General features: G+C 36.7%; 1 protein-coding gene across 1 annotated transcript; it reads left to right on the top strand.

Moving 5' to 3' along the window:
- Positions 1-2383: 2383 nt before the first annotated feature.
- CCDC152 (coiled-coil domain containing 152) lies at positions 2384-16259 on the top strand. The gene is made up of 8 exons (XM_014965086.1): positions 2384-2470; positions 3417-3522; positions 10421-10489; positions 11554-11618; positions 13151-13253; positions 13638-13765; positions 15502-15588; positions 16126-16259. The coding sequence occupies exons 1-8, from the start codon at positions 2384-2386 to the stop codon at positions 16246-16248; spliced, it is 768 nt and encodes a 255-aa protein (XP_014820572.1). The 3' UTR covers positions 16249-16259.
- Positions 16260-16303: the final 44 nt, after the last annotated feature.

Here is a 16303-nt window from a genome sequence, read left to right as displayed (position 1 = left end):
TGGGGATGGGGATCGTGCCGCTTGGCGGGCATAATTCTGGTCTGCAAACCCCGTTTTAGATGCGCTCAGTGGGGTCTTGAAAGAGTTGAGTAATGACAGCAAGGTTGCATTGCTGCAAATGTCAGGTGAAGGGCGGGGCCCAGAAATGAGGAGACTATTTGAAGTGCCTGTTATTGAATAAGTACTATATTCAGTTGACATATGCAGTTAAAAGTTAATATCTACTAATTTTATTCTGGTTATAAATACAGGTTTCACTGTTACATGAAGCAAAAAAGATACCTTAAATTCCAAGGTCAGATCATCAACGAAAACTTCAAAAAGGATACTGAGAGAGCATCAGCAGCAAGGGCTTAAAGAAGATCAAACAAAGGTGTCGGTTTTATGACAGTCAAAAATACATTTTAAATCTTTAATTTTCCGCCTAGTGAAATAAATACTGTAGTTCAAAACAGAGACGGGAGGCTTAACAAAAAAGCCTTTGGAAGACCTAACATATATAATAATAGTATACACAAAAATAAAAGTGATGAATTTTCCAGCTGGAAGAATACAACATTAATAATACAACATACCATTCTTAATTTACTGTTTCAGTTCAACAGGAGTTTTATTCCCAGTGGCACTGTTGCCTAATGCTGCCAAGTGCTGAGCACATCCAGGCTTATGAGAAAACAAATGGTGCCATGGAATAAGGAAACCCACAACAAAGGAGCACACAAGATGGCGGCTCCCTGAACTCCCATCCTCAAGTCCAAATTTAGAGGGCAAACCACAGTTTTAAGAGCATGATTAAAACATACAGTGATTAGCAAACTGATAAGATACTGTCCATGATAAGGAATGGAAAAATTAGGGCTTGGCATTCATAATGTACATTTAGCTTATCAACTAGTAGAATTTTAAGATACATAATTGTTTTACAAAACTAAATGTTCTGAATAAATACTTTAAACTCCATTTTAACAAATCATTTCATTGTAGTAGCACTTAGAAGATATTAAGATTGCTAACTTAGTAAAAAAATCTTAAATTTAAAAGCATTAGTTCGTTAATGTTACATATATTCTTAAGAATTGTTGATTGATTTTAAGAAAAAGAAAAGTTAAATAGCTTTAGCTAATGAATTAATTAGCTAATTAATTAATTAGTCCTCTGAGGAAACAATGGATACAAGAGAAAAGTGAGTATTAAACACACAGAACTAATATCATACTGCTTTGGTAAAATAGTTACATACACGTAAAGATTTGTAAATATTGAATGACTGAGAAAATAATTCAGTTACGTAATTTTGGTTCCTGCTTAGTGGTTGTTCCTTTACATATCTATTTCCATCTAACATTACTATAAGTACTTCTGTCTGGAAACACATTCAGTTTCTGCATAGTGCACAGGTTCTAACTTCTGGTTCATCTCTCTCATTACAATTTTTTGTTATTTGTAAAAAGACAATTCATACATTACCACACAGTGCTGAAGGTTTTGTCTGGAATACATGGTTTATCTGGTGCTGGAATTTTTGTTTCATGGAGCCTGATGCTTCAATATTTTTAGAAGTATTCATGCTGTGTCTCTTAGATCCATCTTGCATGTCTATGTTGAAAATTCTGTAAGTAGAACTTCTGCTAAAAATAGGAATTGTGTTAATAATCTGGAGCTGTATGGGTGATTTTCAAAATACTGTCTTTTTACTCATATGGTAAGGTTTATGCGCTGCAGTGTCTCATCACTGATATTAATACAGATATAAGAAAACGTGTAAGGAACTTGAAGCCTGAGTCATTAAGACACAGGTATAAAGTCTAGACCCTGCATTGATGTGTGCCTGGCAAAATCTCATTTACCTAAGTAACATTTTTTAAGTTAATCGAACTTAACAAAATTTCACCTGTTGCCTCTAAAATACGCATGTTGGAGAGTGAATAATTGTTTCAATTGATTGAATTTCCTCCTCTTTAATGGGAGGACAAGGAAGACCAGTCTGTTTTAGCAACCTATCTAGAGAAAAATTGATAATATGTTTGAAAAACATCATATATGCAGACCATTAATATATTTAGGTAAAATTACACCATTGTGTCTATGGAAGTGGATTTAGGTTTATTTTTTAATTGCAGCACAAAATTCTAAATTCAACTATATTATCTAACAGTTTGATAGATTTTGCTTGGGCCTTCTGACATTCCTAGAAATGAAAGATCTTACATTGTTTGAAGTTTAGCTTCACATGCAAAAATAGTTTTAATTAAAAAGTATAGCATGTTCTCCTTACATTTGTGCATATAAAATCTTTTGACATAGTATGAATGAGAAATATATGAATTCATAGACCTATTTTATATATATACAGTGATCACTGAATTATATGGTCCAGAAAGAAATGAATCACAGCCATGAAGAATCTATGAAGAAAATCAGTGTGGTGAACCTTGATAAACTTTTAGATAACTTCTCAGAGATAGAAAAGGTAAGTGAAGAAGGTAAAAATGTTGAAACTGCAATCTATAAATACTTAAGGACATTTTAATAAGCTTTTCACTGAAAACATCTTCTAAGTGATATCAGCTAGTTCTTATTCATATGCCTTCTAATGCCAACTTTGTTCAGAAGGTGTGTTGGCCCTATCTCAGAGTGATATGAGTGACTTCTGTGGAGTCTGAGAAGCCTTTGTTTCTGTGCTAGAATTTTAGTGGTGCAAAGGCCAATTTTGACTTCTCAGGAAAGTTGTGGAAGTGTTCCTTTATACTGGAAGCTGCTATTGGAGATAGCAGTATCCCACCGCTTTGCTGGACTATCATTCAGAAATTCTAGAAAAATGTCATTGCCATAGCAGGAGGATGTTTTTACTTTCCATATACATTGAGCTCTTTTTACTTTATGTGTATGTCAGTCCTTAAAAAAATGATCCACCGAGTACCAAAATCAGTAGTGTATTTCTTGTTAAACCCACCTTGACTAGCTCTCTGATGGTTTTCTGATCAGTAAATCTATAGTAGAGATAATATGAAAGGGGCACCTGAAATAATTTTATCATTTCTTATGGAAAAAATGTTATACCAGTTGCTGTGCACACCCATTACTCATGCTGATTCTCAGTGAGGGCATTGACAGCCTCATATGCAAAGCAGTAGAAACAGATTGATCCAGACTGTGGACTACAGAATTGAGAAGAAACCAGCTTATAATTAGTGATGCAAGTTGGCATTTAGTTCTGCAGGGTAAACTGGCAATAGCTCAGGCTCTCTACTGTAGCATTGTTCTTCTCTCTAAAGGAATTGCCAGAATTGCAAATAGTACAGGTTTGTGACTGCACTGTTGTGAAATTGTCAAAGTTTACAAAAATTTAAAACTCAAGATTTAAAACTTAAATCAAAATATATTACTGTAACTTTAGTCTTTTTCCAATTTTCTAGAAAATATCAGAAATTAATGAAGCAAATAACCTACTCGTTCTTCAGCTGGAAAAATGTAACAAGTTACTAACATTGAGCCAATCAAAGGAGGAATCAGTAAAAGAAGGTAAGTTATCTTTTAAAAAACAACACAGTTTTTGTATATATTCAGGAACTTCTGAGAAATATTTCCAGTATTTTCAGTCATTTAAAAATACAAAATGAAATAGCAAGGATCTAAGATACTGTGTGAAAAACAGTAACTCTTAATTTTGGGTCATGTAATGAAATCTGTCTCATTTGCATAAACCAGACAACTCTAATCCACAAACATATCATGAGAACTGCATTAAAGTAACTATTTTCCAGTTGACATTCATATCTGTCCACCTTAAGGGATTTTTGAGTGCAAGCAACACGTATGAAAGAATAACTTTCCTTTTGTATTTTTTTCCATTTTTTCCTCCTCATCTTTTTTCTTTTATTGTGTTCTGTCCTTCTCCAAGAAAGCAGTATGTTGGGAGGGAAAGAGGGAGAGAATCAGATGAGCTTGGTGGACCTGATGATGTCATTGTGCCCAAACATTTACCTTTCCCATCCACAGGCTTCTTGAGTTTCTAGTGAACTGCCACAGTTTACAAAGCCAGCATTTTTAAGCAAACTAATATCAGTTAGTTTTACTTTAAGTGCTCGTCTGTGACTTATGTTAACCCATAAGCAGTTCAGATGTCTGTGTTGTACAACAGGGTCAACGTTTGAGAAAAGCAAGGCCAGCACTGACACTGTGATGCCCCCAGCTTGGCAGTTCCATTGGTATCAATATGACAAATGTTATGTTTCACCTGGTCACCAGAAACATCACGCCCAATGAGACGTGAGCCAGACGCATTCTCAAACACATATTTTGCTGCCTTCTGAAATGTCAAAGCTTGCCTGTAATTGGAGATGGCATGTCTGACTCATGGGGCTGGTGCTCCCAGATAAAATAAAGAATTGTATTTCTTAGTTGCTTGTGTTATTTGGGTTGTTTAGGGACAATCTGATAGCCCAGTTTGGGGTTTGGAATATATTTTTCCTGTACCTTACTGGTGTATTGAAGTTTTAGTATTCGTCTTTGAATTTTGCTCACTTTAATTAGTTCTGTAAGGCCCTTGGCTGTTGATGGAATCTTGGTGTCTTGTTCTGCCTAGGCATTTGTTTAACTTCTAGAGGACTTAAAAGCTGTCCAAAGTGATTATACTTTCTATCCGTGTAAGATTTAATCTCTGAAGAGGTCAATGTGACAGCCTATTTTGTGTTTTTAATGCCACCGTCAAGATTTTATCTTCGTGACATTTCCAACTCAGTTATAAAGTGTAAGGAGTAGCATATAATCCTTCAAGGTTGAGTTCAATTAAGCTGGTACCACTGTTGTAAGTTTATTCCATAGCCTGTACTTGTGTTACTGTCAGCTTTAATGTGATCAGTTTTGGTCATATTTCTTTTACTTTTTATAGCAGATGTCATTATGGTGCTAAATAGTAATAAAAGTTCATATTATTAAAAGGATTCAAACTGTTCAGTGGATGCTAAATAATGTAATGACATTTACTATTTTACAGGTGGAAATTATAAGTCTCTACATCATAATAAAAAAAGTTGCCAAATAAAGGAAGAATTAAAGAGAAAACTATTAAAATAAGTTGGGTTTGGTTTTTTTAATTCTAGAAGTATGTCTTTTCAGATGGGTATTTGAAAAGAGAAATATCTAGTACTTAGCATAAATTTGTGGTTGCTTATTCTTCTGCAGTTTTTAGAGTTGCTGAAAGGTGCATGTCTTTGTAGAACTCAGGTCTTTGACAAGTCAACTTGCTAAAAGTTAGGAAAGAGGATAGGAATAAGCTTAGATTCACGCTGGCGAGAGATTGTCAGTTGGTTTCACTTAGATCTTCGCCGGGCCTTAAATAATTTAGCAAAATCAGAAATGAATTGGAAAAACTATTGAGTAAGTAAGTGAAGTTTGTTAATGATGCTAATCTATTCGGTTATGCCAAAAATCTCATGGTACGGAATGACAAGTGATAAAAAGAGGAGATGAAAACCAGTAGCAGTGCATATTGGAGGCATTTAATACAAACAGTGGTTGGCCCTAGTTGGCTACTTCTCAGGGAAGAGATCTTCGCGTCCTTCTGAAGAGTTCTGTAAAAATATTAGTAGTCAAAGAAGCAAACACAGTGATAGGCGTGATTATGAAAGAAACAGAGAAACAAACATCATGTCCCTGCATAGTCTGTGATTTTCAGCTAATTTTCTGGTCCTTGTGTTTCAAATGAAAATAACAGAACTAGAAGAGATAACAGAGAAGTTGGCAAGGTTTGATATTGTGAGGGCGGAGCAAGAGCCAGGGAATCAGAAACCAATTGTGTAACAAGGCTCACAGGAGTAGGGGCTTCACCAGCTGAGACTGATCCCCACCATACCCGTGCAAGACTGGCCCAGTGAGGGCTGCAAGGGTCATCCAAAAGTCCATGTTACCAAACAAGTATGTAGTGATAGGACAGGTCCAAGATCAAGACAGGAGTTGGGATCAGGTTCAGAAGTGGTGACCAAGGCCAGACATGATCTAGTGATCACTATCAGGTCCCTAGCAATGAGGCAGGTCTGAAATCAAGCCAGGAAGTCACTCCCTGTGTCACGACCAGTGTCTAGGTCTACGTGGTATGTGGCTGCAACACAGCTGTAGCATAACTAAAAAGTAGGCCAAGAGCAAAAGCCTCAGCTTAAATGCAGCTCCCAAGGGAAGGAGGGGCAGCCATTTCTGAGTCTTCCAGCTTTCTTCAAACAGATAAAGGGGCTTCATTATTGACAAAAACTGGAGTGAGCTTATACAAAATGAGATCTTAAAAAGGGAAAGGTGGACAAAAAGACGAAATTATTCTTGCCATGGAACCTATAGGATAAAAGCAGGGAAAGTAAGAGACAACTCAGGAAATCAGAGCAGCTGGGATGACTGCAACAAGGACTATGGAAGTAGAAAACAGATGAAAGTCAGAAGAGGGATTTGAGATTTGTAAATACTAGTGCCTCACTTCGATGAGATAAGAGTGAAGTGACTGGAGGAGGTAGTCATGCTGATATAACTGAAGAAAACAACCTCTGGAGCTGTTTTGAAACACATGATGGGATGGCAGAAGTCCAAGTAAAAATACCAGAGCAATCAGCATGAAATATGAACTAAAGTTTTAGCAGTAGGGATAGTCGGGGAAAAACAGATCTCAGTAATACTGAAGTCATAGTAGTTGTACAAATTAGTACAGATACAGATAGGAGGCAGAATTGTTGGAAGACAAGGATTCTGGTCAATGACTAAGAGAGATTGCAGAGCTGTTAGTAGCAGTAAGAACAAAAAGTGAAAAGCAGGAACTTGTAACAACATGGGACATCCAAGAGGTGGTTCTCAAAGCTTGATGGTAAGGAAGTAAAAGGTAAATGAGAGATGACAAAAAGATAGAATGTATTTAGAAATTAAGACAGTTAATCATGGCTGTTCTGTTAGGTTAATGTGCTTGGCAGTGAGGTAAACGCTTCAAGTGTCCTGGCATGAAGTGCTTATAAGTTTTGAGCTGTATTCATTAATGGTGATCCAAAAGCAGAGTTTCATAAGACACCTTGGGCAGCAGATGCCATAATTTGTGGCGGATGCCATCAGAGGAACCTTCAGGTAAAAAATTACCATGTTACTGGAGATCAGCAGTGACTGTAACATTAAAAGTATTTCAAAAGGATGTTACAGTTGGTGTAGTGATTATAAAATGTAGTAAGTATATAATGTTTCTAAAGCATTTTCCTTTTTCTTTTTGAAATGGATAGAAATGGTCTTTGCATCTTTATCAAATTCACCTGCAACATTGACCCTTCAGAAGGGGTAATAGCTGAATACTGTGTATTCAGAATCAGGGTACTAAAAATGTTGCATCTAATAGTTCTATTCTTTGTAAAACCTTTCTGAAAGTCAAAGCACTGTGGGATTAAAAATATACTCCTTATTACTGATGGAGTTATAGAGGGATCCTTTGCAGAACTGGAAAAGATGAGAGGGGAAAAAATGTAGCATTGATACCTCCATTCTTACTCTGGCGACAGTTATCTTAACAGACTGTAGTTGTAAGAGTGGCTTTTGCAACAGTGATATTGGCAACTGTGGCTTGGGAAAAAAGATTTCTTCTAGCCTTATGTCCCAGGCTGTTTCCCAGAACCCAGCTCAGCCACATTTCCTGAAAATATCATTTGAAAAGTTGATCCAAAGGCAACTGAAATTCCTGGGTTTGGACTGCTGAGTTGATTTCTTCATGAACAGTGTCAACACAGAGCCGTAATGTATGTGCAGTCTCAAGTTCATCTTATTACAAATTTAACACAAAAATGAATTTACAGGGTAGGTAGGCAACTCAGCCTTAGAATGTAAGGCTTATCAGTAGACCACAAAGCAGTTCACGGAACAGGCAAGGAAAAAAACATGAGCAATCACATGCTGGTGAATGATTCACATATGATTCCAAGTAAACATGCTGCTTACAGCAGAGGAGCAGAGAGAAAGAGCACTCTGGAAGGAAAGGCTGTTGTTCCGCCTACCCTGAAGGGTTTGTGGCTACTAGTGGTGGCGGGGTGAGGGAGGTGGAATTTTATTCTGGCTGAAGAACTCTTTGTTAGTATGAGAAACCGAAATAGGAATAGCATTTTTTGCCCCCAGAAATCTCTAATGAGTGTAAGGGAGAACGTGAGGGCTCTTTGTTATCCGTGATTGCCAGAGGTCTTGCTCTAGAACTGTTTAAGCTAAAAGAAGACTGGGAATTCTGAAGGAAATGCAAAGCAAGAAAGAAAACTTCTAACACTTAAGTGAGAGAGGAGAGTGAAACACTTGAACCAAAGATAAGGTGGGAAAAGATGAGCAACTGGGCAAGTGTATACATGTTCTAAAGGGTCATAAACGAGCTTTGTTTTGCCTTGATAGGCTCTTTGCTAAACAAAGGTGATATTCAGGGCCACAGGTTTTGTTTAGTGTAAATCAGTGCAGATCCTCTTAAGAGAAATGCAAGTCTGGCGTTCTTGTTTTCTGCTCTTAAACCTTTTCTATGATGATTAAATGGACTCGTGGTGCAGGCTACAACTCTGAGCTAAAAACTACTGTAGCTTTTAAAAATAAAGCAATCACATGATTGTCTATGGAACACTTAAGGTGGCTCTATTTAGCATCTTCAGGATAGCATATTTGTTGACTTAGTGTTTCAAAGGTGTTAAAGGAAAAGGTGGTTGATGTAATTGCCCTATAAAAAAAGCCAATAGCTTCAGTTTTAAATGCTGATGGAAGAAACTGCAATAAAATATTGATATTAAACATGAAAAAAGAGCCCTTAGGCTGTTTCTGCATGCAGGGAGTATCCTTTAGAGGGAAGGAACCGCACAGAATCCATAACAAGTGCTATAAGCAGTGATTCAGAAAGCTGCAGCCATTTAGGAAAATTTTGCTTTTTCTTTCTTAATGTAGGCAAGCAAAATTTGTGATTTTTTCCAGTCACAACTGTAATTACATAAGGGATTTACCAAAATACATTCTCTAAAGATAAGAAAGATAAGAGAAAGATAAGCAAATATTCTTGGGACTGGACAAAAGAGTGCCTTCACTTAAATAGCTGTGACTCATTGTAACACTGCCTGCAGTCCTATCGTTTACTCAAATGCATATATATCTTTCCAATTTGTGCATAAATTGCAAACATTTGGGTTTATTTCCATACATTTTCGAACGGGAGAAAATTTGCAATAGAAGTGGTTGGTACAAATGGGCATGTTAACCTAGTGCTTCTGACTTTGAATTGGATTTTTCCACAAATGCTTTTGATCCAATGCAGGGATTGAGGACAGCCAATGTTTCTGTGCTGTTCGTGCTCCCTCTACTGTTTTTTAAGACGCATGGAAGGAAAGAATACAGGTGGCTAACTCGGCTGCATGAAATGCAGACTTGACGGAAGAATAGTATAAAGGTCAAAAAGATTGAGTGGAAAACTGAGTCTCTGAGCTGGAATCTTAATTCATCTTCCTGACTCCATTATTTGTAATGTAGTCATTAATTATATGGTCTTCAATTTTCAACAGAGCTTCCGTCTTATGAGACAAGTAGCTGTTATTTTGCATACTTTATCTGTTGCAGAAACTAAAAGCCACGTAAGAAATGCAGTGGTACTCTGGAAATAGAAAGAAAGCTTTTAAGACCAAGCAACGTTAGTTTTAGTGTCCCCAGTCTTCCCAGTCTTTGAATCTTTTGTGACTTTACTGATAAGGTTACAAGAAACATAAGGGATAAAATTTATATTTAATGAAAACCAAATTATGTAGTACAAGCAGTCCGTGTGGTGTTCAAGTATGAAAAATAATTTTTTAAAAAAAATTATGAAATACAAATGTGTAAACTGATAACAAGTTGCATGTATAAACATACACATACATGTTTTGTTTAAAATGAGATAATGGGAATATAGTAGCATATTCTGAATCTCTCCAAGTTTATGTTGAGCAACAAGATGAATGATAATATGGACTTCAAAGGAGGTGAGAATGAGTGGATAGGGTTGGTCTTCAATACTTAAAAAAAGTATTGGCAAAAATGCTGTCAGGAAAGTAAGCCTCATTTTCATTAATTACATCAAATTGCTGGAATGATGATATGGAAAACTTCCATTATTGTCCAGAAAACAGCAACATCCTTATTTTCTGGCTAGAAACAAAAATGTAACAGGTTTATGAAATTATTTGTATTGCTTGCTAAAATTGTTTTTAATCTATTGTCAAACTAAAAGCTAAAATTAACAAGTGTAGTCGTTTGGGCAACCATGTAATAGTAGTCTGAGTTGTTTCCATAGACAGTAAGAAGACTTAGACTAATCTTTAACCCAGATGATTATAAAATATTGAGAAAATTTTATAAACAAAATATAAAATAAATTTTTTGATAAATTATCCAAAAATACTGGATTTTTCATTTCTTTTAGAATGTACTACTCTACAGAATGTGATAAAGGGTCTAACACAAACCATTGAAAACCAATGTAACGTGAAAGGTAAAAGCAAACATTTTCTTATATATAATGTACTGTGCTGCAATTTAGAGTGACCAGGCATTTTTTTTTTATTATTATATCTACTGTTTTTTTTCAGAGAGAGAAACTTAGTGGCAGACAGAGAGAAAGGAGAAAAAAGTACCTAAAATCAATCTTGTGCAGAATTTGGTGCTCTATATGCTTAATGACTGCCTAATGTTATTATCCTACTTAGAGTCCACATGTAAAAGAAGTTCTGCCTTAGTCAGGTTTTTTAAATTGGTAGTTGGGTTTTAAATTTATTTCAGCATAGCACAGACAATTTTAAAAAAAGTGAGAAAAATGTCATTCAACTGTTGGACTGTAGTCTATTATAAAGTGTTTATGCATAGTTTTTGTCAGTTTGTTAAACCAAAGAGTCTTAATTGTCAGTGTAATGTTAGTAAAATTTGGCTGTTATCTGTAAATACTTGGCAATTACTCATTGTATTTTACAATAAAATATATAAATATTTGCTATATCTTTATACCACAGTTTAGCTGTACATGGTGTAGCTGATTTTAGACCCATGGTGTGCTCAAGGCATATTAGCATAAATACTAATAAACCTCTAAAAATTTGAGGTATATGGCTGCTTTTCATACTCAAAGTGACTTCTAATAATCAAAAAAAGCACTATCTGCTTTTTCTAAATTCTGGTTTTGAGATACTAGTTTGTAGTTTCTGAGAAACAAGTACTTAAAAAGTTGCATCTTCCAGTTTGAAACTGTAGTAGCCATGATAATAATCTTTTATTTTCTGTGCTAAAGATCTACATTTGCTTGAATACATCAGATATCAGAAGGCTAAAGACAGTTCAAAGTAGTAATACCAGGCAAATATTATGATTAGACTATGAATTTTTTTGAAAAAAAATGGAGACTGAGATTATGTAGTTCTGTAAATGGTGATTATCATGTCTACGAAGAAGTTTTTAAAGTTCAGAGAGTCAAAAAATGAAAGTAATTTCCTTATTCTGCTTTCATGCTAATGATACTGTCAAAATGTACTTTTTAGTGTATCATATAGTTTTTTATTTACATAGATGAAAATGATAGACTGAAGGGTACCATTCACATCTTGGAAGAGAAATTAAAGGCTTGTGAACAGGTATGTCACAAATTATGATTCTTTAGGTAGAGGAATAGTATTTTATCTCAACTGTAGCAGTTCATATCTATTATATTCTTGGGTTTGCTACTGATACCATTATTGTTGCACTTTTATTAACATTTATCACGTGTGAAAAGAGAAGATCTGTTCTCATGAGAGTGTCAATATGAGAAAGCATTACAGGGACTAAGAGGTCGAAACTGCTAAGTAATGAGAACTCTTCTGTCTCAATCTAAGATGCATTTACTTTTTTTCACTGTTTAGCTTTAAATTCAACTTTACTTTCTAAAATCTAATCTGTCACACTAAAATAAGTTTTTGTATGGAAATAGTGTTTTGATATTCACAATGCCTGCTGTACTGCCAGAGAATCAAGAACTGTCTGAATTTTGTCTATAGCGTCTTCTGGGGTAAATCCTACAAAGATGATAGGTCCCTGCTTCGATCTGCGTCTCTTAGCAAATTCCATTGACCATCTCTCTACTTTTTATCTATGCCAGTCATTTTTGGAAAGGAGGTAACACCAGCAGGGCTAGTCACAAGTTGCACTGGTTCTCCTTGCTAGGATTGTGGATCTGTACCTGTCTAGGATTAGGAAATCTCACTGCTGATTTTCTTTGCCTGTGCTTGGACTAACTATGAGTCAAAATTAATTTTTTATAGTGCTAGAGCTGTTATCTTGACAGCTTGAGAATAAAATAAGTAATCCCTTCTGAAAGACATGAGAAAACGATGAGTCTATACAGTATATACATGTATGGGCATGGTGGAACCTTTCCTAGTGGTGTTGTGAAGGTGCTTAGTTGACTCTGTCCGTGTAGATAGACTATTACCAGCAATCAGTAACTGCTTTTGTGAGTGCCTCTGAGCATTGCTCTGGCGAGTGGCTACCTACCTTGGCAGATGGCTCTGATAAGAGCTTTGGAGCAAGCACCTCTACGCTGGCAGCTACAGCATATTCCCTGATGATTCTGGGGTAGTTATGGGAGCAGATTTGCACCAGGTGTGCTCAGACACTTCACTTGAGCATCAGTGCCACCAGCATCACTGCTGCTGGCATCCCTGGTGTTTCTACTGCTGCCTGTGTGAAGTTGTGGAGTCAGTATTAACACAGTTGTGTAAGCAATATTAACAAAATTCATACTTTAAATATGATTTTTGTTATTCGATCTTACAGTCAAAAATCCACAAAAGTAATAGCGTGGTCACTTAACCAACTTCAGCATTTTATCAGGTCCTGGATGGGGGAAAGAAATATTACCTCTCCATTTTCCTGTTCTCCTCATGAGCACAGTCTCTAATTTAATATTAACTGATGGCTGTGATGCAATAGAATCCGCTACATTTTTAATCTATGGACTTCAGCCAGATTGTGTAAGAAGTAACAGGGCATTTTGAATTTACTAGATCAAAGATAAAACAGGTACTGAATTATAGAATGCTGTACACTTATACATGAATGTTGTGATTTGCAGAAGGCTAAGAGCACAGAACCCTCAAGATTTTTATGAAGCTTTTTACATTCACAGGAATATAAAGATCAGATTGAGAAACTTATGATAGAAATTAAAAACAAAGAGGAAGACCACAGATTAGAAATAACACAGCTGAATTGCGATATAAGAAAAAAATGTAAGTCCTCTCAAGACTGAATGCTTTAGCATTGGGTAAAACACATGGTAACCTATAGGAGCTATACCTCATCTAGGATAATTGCAAGTTCCACTTCTCAGTGGAAACAGGAAAGCTAGAAGTGGACAGTGTTTGACTGAATTTTATCTTTGCTCAAGAGAGGAGGCAGCGGCAATGAGGCAGTAATAGTACAGCAATGCAGGATCAGCAGAAATTCCCAAACAGGTAGAACAGACACAGGGAATGAAATTTCACTGAGTGAAATAGTTTTCCCATGAAAAATAGATCTGCTGTTCAACAAAGTTTTAATAGTTGGGAAATTATGTTATTTTTCCATCTAAACATCTTCTATAATCATTGTATTTGGTGTTACTCTGTTACTAGTTGAAGTAAAAGAAGTGGAGTATAGAGAACAGGCAGAGAAAAAAGAACTGGAAATACTAGAGCTAACTAGACAGCTGAAAATTCAAAACGAAGAGAAGCAGAATGAAATAATTAAATTGCAGATAGAGGTATGTATTACAAAGCTTAGTTAAAGATCTGTTGGGCATTGGGTAAACTTAGACTGTGAACATGAAAAATGATAATTAGTACTTAACAAATATGATGGCATCTAGCAAACTTTAAAAATTATTGTCTTTACAAAGATCAGTGGCATGTGCTCCCGTCCATAATAGTACCTGAGTCACTTCTGCTCAGGAACAGAGTTCTACCTACTGTATGGGGGCACTGCAGTTTGCTGTGTTATTATTTTAAATGAAATTATTTTGAAAATTTTGCTAGTTTTTGAACTATTAAAAAAAATAAACAATGCTTTCTGCTTATTTTTATTATTTTTAATTTCTGGATGCTGGGAATATGTATTTTTTCATAAACTTCTAAGAGCTTAAAGACTTCTAATCCTATGTAGATTTGAGTCACGGAATTCACGGTGTATTTCGTTGGTCAGGTTTTAAGCCACTCTCGTTACAGAAACAATTAAGGAAATACTTCAAACCTTTCACATATCAAAAAAAAAAGTAAGGTATAAAAGTCTTTGGGCCGAGTTATCCTTGGAATGTGAGGGAAGTGTGATTGTTTCAGAGGTTTTTAGCATCCTCTCCCTTTTCTCCTCCTGCAGATGTGGCTGTGGAGCCTTCACATTTTTTTTTAATAATTGTCTGTTCATCTAAATGTATGTTTTATCATATTTGTACTATTCACTTTACAATTTTTGAGGCATTTTTTTATGAAACGTAACTTGTAATTGCATTCTTTTAAAAAACAATTTAAGTAGCTTCATTGTCCTAGGATTAAATAGAATCATAGAATCATAGAATCATCTAGGTTGGAAGAGACCCTTGAGATCATCAAGTCCAACCATCTACCCTACTCTACAAAGTCCTCCCCTACACCATGTCCCTTAGCACTGCATCTAAACGGCCCTTAAACACATGCAGGGACGGTGACTCAACCACCTCCCTGGGCAGCCTATTCCAATGCCCGACCACTCTTTCAGTGAAAAATTCCTTCCTAATGTTCAATCTAAACCTACCCTCTTGGAGCTTGAAGCCGTTCCCTCTCGTTCTGTCACTAATTACCTGTGAGAAGAGACGAGCACCAACCTCTCTACAGTGTCCTTTCACGAAGTTGTAGAGAGTGATGAGGTCTCCCCTCAGCCTCCTCTTCCTCAAACTAAACAGCCCCAGCTCCCTCAGCCGCTCCACATATGATTTGTCTTCCAGGCCCTTCACCAGCTTCGTTGCCCTCCTCTGCACTCGCTCCAGCACCTCGATATCTCTCTTGTATTGAGGTGCCCAGAACTGGACACAATACTCGAGGTGTGGCCTCACCAGTGCTGAGTACAGGGGAATAATCACCTCCCTACTTCTGCTGGTCACACTATTCTTGATACAAGCCAGAATGCCGTTGGCTTTCTTGGCCACCTGGGCACACTGCCGGCTCATATTCAGCCGTTTGTCAATTAGAACCCCCAGGTCTCTTTCCTCCAGGCAGCTCCAGCCACACTTCCCCCAGCCTGTAGCACTGCCTGGGGTTATTGTGGCCCAAGTGCAGGACCCGGCACTTGCCCTTGTTGAAACTCATTCTATTGGCATTGGCCCAGTGATCCAATCTATCTAGATCCTATTCCTACTTTCGGGTACAAAATCCAATTAAAAAGAAGTTAAAATTATACTGGTATTATTTAACATACTTTTTTTTTTCTTGCCAGTTCTTAATGTTTTGTCGTTTCCTGATTTTTTTTCAGTTCAATGCTAAATTGGCCAGAGTTCAGAATAAAACACCGAAATCATTTTCCGAGGCTTCTGCCTTGCCACAAAGTATCTATCGAAGGGTATGTGTTCCATAGCCCGAGTCCTGCGGGTACCAAGTGCTGTTACAGCCTGTTTGCAGCAGCAGCTGCTGGGGGTTTGAGGGTGTGCGTTCTGCAGCAACGCTTTCGGGGTTGGGGGGATGGAGTGAGTGGGGGTGGGGTTTCATGCCTTGGGAGTCCATCTCACTCAGTCCCCCACAAATCCCTCCCACCTCTGGACCAATAATGTCCAGTCTCTTTGCACCAATGTTGATGTAGCCGGGGTTCAACAACAAAAACCCGCATGGAGAGTGGTTTTAGTACAGAATTGTTAACCTGGGAACTTAAGATTTGGACTGGCATAAATGACTTGTGATATAAATTATATATGTGCATTATTGTTTTTATAGGTTTGGGACTCTAGGATGTCACAAAAACTGGATTCTGGTGAAGTCACCTTTGCAAAATAAGGAGAAAAATACTCTTTTTTAGAGTATTTCTCATTAGTAATAGCATGTTGTATTGTTACATAGTTCTATTTGATGCTTAACAATGAAGCCTTTCCTTGCATTTTTACAGAAGCTGCAGCATCTGCAGGAGGAGAAAAACAAGGAAATTGAAATTCTCCGTAATACCATAAGAGACTTGGAGCAACGTCTTAATAAAGGCCAAGACCTGCACCTCAAACGGAGACGATTTTGAATAAATGACGTGAAGTATCTCAGTAGTACAGACAGTGAGAAATAGGAACAGTCTA

This window comes from Calidris pugnax, unplaced genomic scaffold (assembly GCF_001431845.1).
Source record: "Calidris pugnax isolate Ruff unplaced genomic scaffold, ASM143184v1 scaffold273, whole genome shotgun sequence".
Classification (NCBI taxonomy): Eukaryota; Metazoa; Chordata; class Aves; order Charadriiformes; family Scolopacidae; genus Calidris; species Calidris pugnax.
Note: the sequence above shows the minus strand (reverse complement) of the source record. Positions and strands in the feature narration are given on the sequence as shown.

What these genes read in the sequence shown, in the direction of transcription:
- CCDC152 (XM_014965086.1), top strand. Translation starts at nt 2,384, where the DNA reads ATGAATCACAGCCATGAAGAATCTATGAAGAAAATCAGTGTGGTGAAC. An exon ending in ACTTCTCAGAGATAGAAAAG is followed by an intron (nt 2,471 to 3,416) that starts GTAAGTGAAGAA and finishes CCAATTTTCTAG; the next exon opens with AAAATATCAGAAATTAATGA. An exon ending in TAATTAAATTGCAGATAGAG is followed by an intron (nt 13,766 to 15,501) that starts GTATGTATTACA and finishes ATTTTTTTTCAG; the next exon opens with TTCAATGCTAAATTGGCCAG.